At 45.7% G+C, this 9,614-nt stretch overlaps 1 protein-coding gene across 3 annotated transcripts in view; it reads left to right on the top strand.

Annotated features, from left to right (window-relative positions):
- The first annotated feature begins 275 nt into the window (after positions 1-275).
- The window catches only part of acsf3 (acyl-CoA synthetase family member 3), a 61,657-nt gene continuing 52,318 nt past the window's right edge, over positions 276-9,614 (top strand). For all 3 annotated transcript variants that reach the window (XR_013964123.1, XM_080764571.1, XM_080764570.1), the window contains exons 1-5: positions 276-304; positions 1,465-2,261; positions 4,028-4,183; positions 6,857-7,011; positions 8,806-8,951. Coding sequence is in view for 2 of the 3 variants with exons in the window: in XM_080764571.1 (XP_080620697.1) it covers positions 1,572-2,261; positions 4,028-4,183; positions 6,857-7,011; positions 8,806-8,951 (1,147 nt within the window). In the remaining variant the exon portion in view is untranslated. The remainder of the gene's footprint in view (positions 305-1,464; positions 2,262-4,027; positions 4,184-6,856; positions 7,012-8,805; positions 8,952-9,614) is intronic.

The raw sequence follows: 9,614 nt of genomic DNA, 5'->3' as shown, positions 1-9,614 counted from the left end.
ACCTGGCAGGTGTCTGCTGGGATCATGTGGGATGAAGACTGCATTCTGAGCCTCATATTATGTATGTGACAATAATATTATGACAATACTCGCTTCTGGGGGGGGGCTATAGTGCAGCATAATAATAAAAAACGATAGACTCTTCCCTACAGGTTGTCTCTGGTTCCTACTTGTAATGTACAGTAGGATACACATTCGCCTGTTCCTCACTAACCAGCAGAACCACAAACCAAGTGTTTGTTTCTACACGGAAGATTATTTCTGTCGCACTGTCATTCACAGGACGAAGCACTGGGTTATTTTGGTAAGGATTGTGAACAGTCAACACCTCTCATATTCTCGATATAATATTTCTACTAAACGTGTATGTGGTCACAGACAGTATCGGTTTATCAGTGAAGTTTGTTGTCATTTATGACAGCGTTAACACAGAAATGTAGGCTACACGTACACATTCATTCAAACAAGCACAGCCCTTTAAATTCTATGTGGCATCAACCACGCATTACTAATAATATTGTAATGTCATTTAACGAAGCTCCTTTTAATTGTTTAGACAGAAGATAAGTTTGATGTTTACCTGTTATAGTTTCCCGAAGGACTCTGTCGTTGTCTTGCGTCACGAATCACCAGGCTTTAATCTAACTAACCGCAAGCACTACCGTTCGTTATCCTATTTTTAATATCTGGAATCCATAGTGTCCACTGCATGCCAACCCTTGACAGCCAATTCAAACAAACAGAAAAGTCCGAACTCATAATTGTATTCAACGACGTTAAACTCACCAACATTGCAGCTGTACACAGAACCGAAAGCTTGTATTATCCTCTTTGTATCTGCCACGTTTTTGTTTAACAAATAAACCTACCGTAGAAGACCATAGAGATCTCGTACACCGAGATGCGTACACTACACAGCTGACAGCTGTTTCTAAATTGCACATGCAGGAGGCAGCAGTGTTATTGAAAACGAGCGCTTCCAAACCAACACTTAAATAATCACCTGCACCGCGGAATGTACGTATATTGACAGAAAGTAACTCATAATGTCGCTGGATATTTATGAAACAAAAAAACGTGGCAGATTCAAACTTACAAGATATTGATAGATTGAAAATACTTGGTTAAACTGTTTGGAAATATACAGTGTGGGATTTTACATTGATTGTAACACAAAAAGTCATAGGCTTGTTCCCATTGTGGTCCTGTATCATTCCAGACAGCTAGCGGTTCAGATAAAGTTTTAAAATACAATTAAACTGCTCAGGACAGTTTTCACAAACACAAAAAAGGGCCACTTTAATCAAAGTTCCAGCTTTATTAAAAAGGAAACATGCAGGTGAAGGAAGCACAATGTAATTACACCCACTCCTTTATGTAAAGTGATATGACAAAGTTGAACTTTGCTTGCTATACCATTAATCTCAGCTCACATATCCTTTTCTCCCCTGTGTGAATTAACAGATGTCATTGCTCTGATATGAACTGATCCAAGGCACAGGATGGGACCTTCATGAAGATTAAATCTTGCTTCTTTAGATGTGAGACTCTGAAGCACCATATCTGTCATAATGCTTTGGCGCACTACTGCCTGCCACACCTTGAAGTGGGCTGCTGCTCTGCGGCAGGTTACTGTTTGTCAGACTCACTGCCATCCACAGAGAGTTACATGGGCATATTATTATAGCACCACTACTGGTAGATGGGGCACAAGGAAGAATCAGAAGCCAGTCTTTGCCAGAGCTCCAGCGTACGGAGACAAGCTGGCTGTCATAGACAGCAGCGGGAGCCACACTTACAAGCAGCTGTACTGCCGCAGCTTAGGCCTGGCAGGTCGAATGGGCAGCGCTCTCAGCTGTCACCCCGGAGGACTGGAAGGGAAGCGTGTCTCCTTCCTGTGTGCTAATGACGCGTCGTACACGGTGGCGCAGTGGGCCACGTGGATGTGTGGCGGGACGGCTGTACCGCTGTACCGCAAACACCCGCCATCTGAGCTGGAGTACATCATCACCGACTCCCAGAGTTCCCTGCTGGTGGCGGGCCATCCCTACTCCGACACCTTGGAACCACTGGCACAGAGGCTGGGACTCCCATGCCTGGTTCTGCCTCCTACCTCCAACCTGGACGGTCTAAACGGGGAAGAGAGCCACGGAGCTGCTGTCACCGATTGGACAGAGCGGCCTGCCATGATCATCTATACGAGTGGCACTACAGGCAGACCCAAAGGAGTCCTTCATACTCACAGTAACATCCTAGCCATGGTAAGTGTTTCTATCCATTGTCTTTTGGTATCCATTATAGCACTTTAAAGCTCGAGACCCCAAATTTGGTGTCTCCCCCGGACCCAAACTAAATATGTTATAATTTAACCATCTACAAGCTCACAACGACGTGTTGAGCTTGATTCAACGTGTCACAGACGCGGCCCGTTGTGAGCTTGTATGTAGAATAGCTATTTTCAGCATGCAACACGTCGTACGGCGAAGAATAAATCAGGTTTCACTGTGGGAGATGTCTTTTTTTGGCCGATCGAGGCCATCATGTACTGTATGTATATACTATACAGAGTGCTCCTTGACGCAAAAATAACAAGCTACGGTTTTCTGACCTCAATTGCACCCAAAAAACCTGAACTTTGAACATTCAGTGAACTTTCTGTGGTCTGGGGTTTTCTGAATAATTAGGCTCAAACAAGTACTCTGATCTGGGAGGGCGGAGCAGGGGTGATGATTGACAGGCAAAGTGCCATCTGCTGGCTAAAATAAGGCAAATAAAATAAGGCAATAAGGCAAATAAGAAAAACACCTGGCATGGCATACTGAACTGGATTTTTCTGTTAGAACCTTTTAATACACTAAGACAACATGTTGTTAAAATGTTGTTAAAATAATGTCATATCTTTATACCATTATAACCTCAAAATGTTTATATCATGCTAGACATTTTAAAGTATCTCTTAACATGACTATTCTAATAACAGACCCCTGAACAGTGTTTGGTGTAGATCTGAGAAACAGTGGGCCAGTGGTCCCCTGGGGGCTCTGACTTGGTCCCTGGTGTGACTGTTGTCATGGCAGAGCTCTGAACAGTGTGGTGTGACTGTTGTCATGGCAGAGCTCTGAACAGTGTGGTGCTGATCGCAGCAACGGTGCACCTGTGGCCCTCATGTGCCTATCATGGCAGACCCCTGAACATTGCTTCTAACAAGTCTGGTGCAGATTGGAGCAACAGTGTGCCTCCCAGGACATGATAGACTTCCAAGGTTGTGGCTGGATGATGCCATCTGGGGGGCATAGAGGAGAAAGTTGATTATTGCAAGATTTTGTCAACACCAGTGGTGGAAAAAGTACTCAAATATTTTACTTAAGTAAAAGTATACAGGGGCACGGTGGCACAGTCGGTAGTGCTGTCGCCTCACAGCTAGAAGGTCCTGGGTTCGATTCGCGCTGGGGACAAATGTGGGAAATGTCGGAATTACGTGTTCCTTCAATGCGCTACGTCCGGCCGGGGAAACTCGCCCCTGTCGGGTGAAAAGAAGCAGTGCTGCAATGTAGAAATACTCTGTTACAAGTAAAAGTCCAGAATTCAAAATGTACTTGAGTAAAAGTACAAAACTATTGGCATCAAAAAGTACAAAGTACTTATTGTGCAGAATGTCCCATTTCACAAGTTTTCAAATGTATACAAATCTTTTGAAAATAGCAGATCTACAAGCGTACAGTTACACGGGTCACATTGCGAAGCATTGTGAGCTTGTAGATTGGCTATTTTCAAATGACCGAAATGTATAGGGCTGAAGTCGTTAAAGGCCCACTTCACCCTTTTTCACAGGCCCACTTCACATCTTATTTTACTGATGATTAGGACACAGGAAACACTTTCCTGGGGGGTTTTTATGTGTCTAATATGTGATTTTAGATACGATACCGAAACTGTTTATTAAAAATATTTAATCAAATTAAATTAATAATTAACTAAATAATAACAATATTAAGCATTGAATGCACTTTGTTTCTGCCCCCAACAGGTTCAATGTCTGGTTTCTGAGTGGGCTTGGTCTAGGGACGACGTGATCCTCCACACTTTGCCACTCCACCACGTGCACGGCATCGTTAACAAGCTTCTGTGCCCGCTCTGGGTTGGTGCGACCTGCGTCATGCTCCCTGACTTCCAGCCTCAGAAGGTCTTTATCTCTCCCTGACTCTCTCGCTCCTTCTTGTAGTCTCTCTCTCTCTCTGTCTGTCTGCCAATCTGTGCATGCATGCACACAGATACACACCCACTGATGTTGTTTTGTGTGTGTGTGTGTGTGTGTGTGTGTGTGTGTGTGTGTGTGTGTGTGTGTGTGTGCCTGCCTATCTTCCTGCCTGGAACCGGTATACACTTTATTAACTGGCGTGAACAAAAGACGCAGCTGTTCAGCTCTACTGGTCAGTTGGCAGCCATGAGAGCACATTGCTGACCGTGACAGTGGGTCTGGGCTTTGGGCAGTAGGGGGAGATGCAGCGAGGTTTGAAAGAGCCCTTGAGTTCTTTCTCTCAGTCAGTCAGTTCACCACTCAATCCATCCACAATACCCCCTCCACTTTTCTTCTCCCGTCCCTTCTTAATCTCCCTCTTCGCCTCCTCTCCCTCCTCCTATCTAGCCACCCCCACCCCCACCCCCCCTCTCCCTCTCTGACTGTCAAACTAAGTGTTTGGGGCTCAGTGATGGATTGCCCTGTGTGGCTTTGTATCTGACCAACGCAGACTCACGGCAGGCGCTTAAGGAGCGGATCAATCGATGAGCTGACATTGAAGAATGATAGTGCTTGTTTGGCCGAGCGAAGGGAGGGGCAGGAGGCTGTGTGTGTGTGTGTGTGTGTGTGTGTGTGTGTGTGTGTGTGTGTGTGTGTGTGTGTGTGTGTGTGTGTGTGTGTGTGTGTGTGTGTGTGTGTGTGTGTGTGTGTGTGTGTGTGTGTGTGTGTGTGTGTGTGTGTGTGTGTGTGTGTGTGTGTGTGTGTGTGTGTGTGTGTGTGTGTGTGTGTGTGTGTGGGAAGGGTCTTCTTTTTTCACGCATTTGAGTGTACTGTATAGGTGTGTGCATATGTATGTTTGTTTATGTGTGGGCATGAGTCTGTGAGTGTTTGCGTGTCAAGGCTGCTTTAGAAGGTTATCTAAATCCTAATAGGCATCAGGTTAGACTGAAAGGAAAGGTCTTTAAAGGACATGTATATCTGTCAACATGAGCTTTTTGCTCTTACCATCAATAGGTATCGGTGTTCAACTGTTAATTTTGACCTTGACTAAAATGGCACAAAGCCTTTTCTCTCGCCTCAGAGTATGCCTTTATTCCTGTCTCTCCTGAAGTTACAGTATATTGATAAACTAATCAATAGTCTGTCTTGTATCCTCTAAGATCTCTGAAGGGTAGCCCGTGTGGTAGAGATAGATTTTTTTTATATCACCGGCAGATCGCTGCGATAATTTTTCAGGACCATACTACAGTGACTCCAGCATGACTTCGCTGGCCAGAACGAAAGCGGTCCATTTAGAACGGAGAGAAAGTAGGGCCTTGTGACCAGACTAAAAATTAGATTTATCTCACATGGTGTGTAGCTGCAGATAGCTCAATCTGTAGACTCACTGGGGATCAGGACTGGCTACTGTAAGTGGTGAGCTAGGGTCTGTGTGTTACCACAGGGCTGGACAGGTATGGGGGCTGTATGGATGCAGGGCGGTATAGCTCTGGGGGTCTCACCACTTCTCATCCCCCAGGTGGAGACCAGCCCTTTTGACAGACATAAATTGCCTTCCTCCCCCTTCCACAGCGGGCTCTGTGGAAGCACTCCGCTGCACTTGATAGACACCACCCATAATGCTCAGAACACCCTCAGGAAATAATATTTCCTCCTGAGCTCGCCTTCCTCATGCATGCACTAGTATTTACTCGTGTACGCTTGCACTCGCACATGCCTACGCATTTGCGACTGCTAATGCGCAAGCCAGTTTGGTATTAAGTGTAATTACTGTGAGGGATGAGCGAGGCTGGAGTGAGAGTTATTTGATTAGATCAGCATCACGTTTATCTGGACCAGACTGAGACGCAGGGGAAGATGCAGATCTTGAAGAAGGTGACTTAATGGAGGGGGGAGTCATAGTCGAGGTGTTGTTGGCACTTGGCAGGTCGGTACAGACAAGTTAGTGTGTGTGTGTGTGTGTGTGTGTGTGTGTGTGTGTGTGTGTGTGTGTGTGTGTGTGTGTGTGTGTGTGTGTGTGTGTGTGCGCGCGTGCCCCCACGCGTGCGAGGGAGAGAATTTGATAAGAGCAGAGGCAGCGAAGCAGGAAATTATGAAACGGAGAGAGAAGGATAAGTGAATATGAGTTGTAGAAAGGGAGAAGGATGAAGGGAAGGCGCGGGGTGGGTCCAGAGATGGAGGCAGAGAATGAAAAGGCAGCATGAGGATGAGAGCAGGGGAGCCGGGGATGAATAGACGGAGAGACAGATGGGGAGGAGCGTTTGTCTCCCAGGGGGACGTCAGGACATGGAGACACTGTCATTCACCTTCACTTTGTTCACGCTGTCCTCCCACAGGAAACTTGTCACACTTGTCAAAAGTAAGTTACCTATTCAGTACAGTAGAGCCTGCGTGCCGGGTCCGGCCCACAGTCTTACCTGAGCCGTCCATAGCGGTCTGCCCTTTCCCACTCTACCAACTCCACACATTAACAAATGAAATGAAATGAATCGTTTATGGGTTTTATTTGAATAACATACATTACTGTAGCTACATCCTGCCGTACGCTATACACTGTACTGTTTCTCTCTCCCTCCTTCACATCTGTTCTTTTGTTCTCTCGCTCCCTCCCCCCTCCAGGTGTGGGAGATGCTGCTGAGTGAGAAGTCTCCTGTGGTTAATGTGTTTATGGCAGTACCAACTATCTACTCTAAGCTGATCCAGTACTATGATGAGCACTTCACCCAGCCACACGTCAAGGACTTTGTCAAAGCCTTCTGCAAGGAGAGAATCAGGTAGGAGTCGGACATGGTGGATAAAGGCGCTATATACATTTACCATTTACCATTTTAGGGGGGCAGTTCAGGGTCTGGGTGCTGGGTGCAGGATAGAGAGGGGCCTTCCACCAATCATGATCGAGCGGGGGCGGGCCTTGGTGTGTGTGCTGTTGGCCTGTCGCATGTCCCCCCACTGCAGTGCGTGTATGTGCACATTTTAAAATTACTCCTTAATGAATGTTATGTGGCAGTGCTACAAACTATAGCCTAAGTAATTAGAACTTAAGCATGGACAGGTAAAAGCAAAGAACTTGTCCACTGGTGACACTCACTCGTGCAGTACTGACCATTTATGACTGAGATTCTGCATTGCCTACAGATGACTGAGACCTTGCAGATATCTACAAGCAAAGAACGGAGGACAAAACTATTTTATAATCATTGTGGCTCAACTATGAGTGCTGACCGCAGGGCTCTAGACTAGCATTAACATTACATTAACATAATTGGTTTTACTGGTGTTTTTTATGTCATATACGGTAACAATTGTGCCTGCACGATTGTAACAATTGTGCTTGCACAATTGTACCTGCACAGCTCCTGCGCAGCAGAGCTGGTACTACGGTGTTCATATATTGTTTAAAGAGGACTCATCCATCTTTTACAATTTATAGGTGCCGTGCACCAGTAAAGTGCACCCACACAATCACATATACACACAAACAGACCTGCTAAATGTAAGGTGCACTGGTGCGACCATTGAACATTTTTAGTTACACTGGACAGATGTTTGGGTGCACCCAAAAAATGGGTGCACTTTGTCTGGAGACCTGGACCGTTGCCCACTGTATACAGTGCTGGAACGATGATTTTGACACCTGGATCTCTGCTGTTTGTTTACTTCACCTTCCCGTGTTCTTCGCTTTGGCATAATTTGTCTCTGACATTTCGCCATTATAGTGACAGACACAGTAGACAAAGTGAGTGCTTTCTCTCTCCACTAATTCATTTAATTAAATTTATCTAGTTTCGCCGTGAAGCTAGTGAAGGACGATATGCCACCACATGGTGGCGCTATAACATAAACTCAACTGCTCCAATCCAAAACAGAAGCCGTTCTTGTCGGCAGTGGCACCTCACACCAGGTTCAATCATCCCCCATAACAGGCATCACCTTCTCTGACCAGGACTTTTCTCCTTTCATCCGTCATAAGAATGGACCCCCACCTCCACTTTGAGGCCCACATCCAACATCACCTTTGCAAAACCTCCTTTTTCCACCGCAGGAATATAGCCTGTTGATGCTTTCAAGAGCTCACTAAAGACTTTCCTTTTTGAGGGGCGCTCTGCCCAGCTTTCCGGGTCTGTGTGAACACAAACATTGGCTTGTGATTGGCTGATCACCCCATGGCGATGTTTTGATTGGCTAAGCAGAGTACATATTGAAGATAAAAGTGAGGCCCCCCGCGGTGCACCGCTGGCAGAGCCTCCCGTACGCCAGTGGTGAAAAAAAAGTAATTGGCCGGAATGACATTTGTGATGATTTGATTGGCTGAGCACGGAATGATGATTTGATTGGCTGAGCACGGAATGTGATGTATGATATATCTGGATCTTGTTTTTAAACCCTCCTTTTTTGATAGTTTTGCCTCAAAACATGAACAAACTGTCCGATTGCTGTGAAACATTGATGGCCAACAATAAGCTGGTCGGAAGTTATTATTATTTTATATTGCTAATAGTGTGTCGAATCAACAAGGGGTTCACATGTACATGAGCAACAATAGGACTGTAGTTGTTCTTTGTCCTCAGGTTGATGGTGTCAGGATCAGCTGCTCTCCCCCAGCCCACCCTGCAACGCTGGAAGGACATTACTGGACACACACTGTTGGAACGCTACGGCATGACTGAGATCGGCATGGCACTGTCCAACCCCCTGAAGGGGCCACGCATCCCAGGTACAGTAGTCTGCTTTGTACATAACTACATAGGTAGTCCTGTACTTGCGTGGGCGGGCACTCAGATTACTGTACCAGTAGGATCCACCGGCTGTGTCCGCCCCTCTAGAGCAGAAATCACACTGTCTGAAGCAGGAGAGATGGGAAGACCCCTGTTACTGTACAGGCTAGAGCTGGAGAGATGGGAAGACCCCTGTTACTGAACAGGCTAGAGCTGGAGAGATGGGAAGACCCCTGTTACTGAACAGGCTAGAGCTGGAGAGATGGGAAGACCCCTGTTACTGAACAGGCTAGAGCTGGAGAGATGGGAAGACCCCTGTTACTGAACAAACACTCATTGGTATGAGAATATAGAACTGTTTAACACTTATTTTAACAAAACATATTACTTACACCCACTTTGATATATCATGGCCATTTCATATGTGTAAATCGTTATTTTCTCCACACAATGTAGTGTGTTGGATTACCTATCTCATGCAAGTCTCATTTTCAATCCATACTAGAATTAATCCAATCCAATCCACTTTATTTATAAAGCACATTTTTATACAACAAGGTTGAAACAAAGTGCTGTACACAAAGACATACTAAAAAAGCAACAACAGTACATAGACAGGGTCACAGGGCACATAAGGACACATTCCAACTAGAAGCTCGACC

Source organism: Protomyctophum bolini, assembly GCF_963924005.1.
Source record: "Protomyctophum bolini genome assembly, chromosome: 1".
Taxonomy (NCBI): domain Eukaryota; kingdom Metazoa; phylum Chordata; class Actinopteri; order Myctophiformes; family Myctophidae; genus Protomyctophum; species Protomyctophum bolini.
Note: the sequence above shows the minus strand (reverse complement) of the source record. Positions and strands in the feature narration are given on the sequence as shown.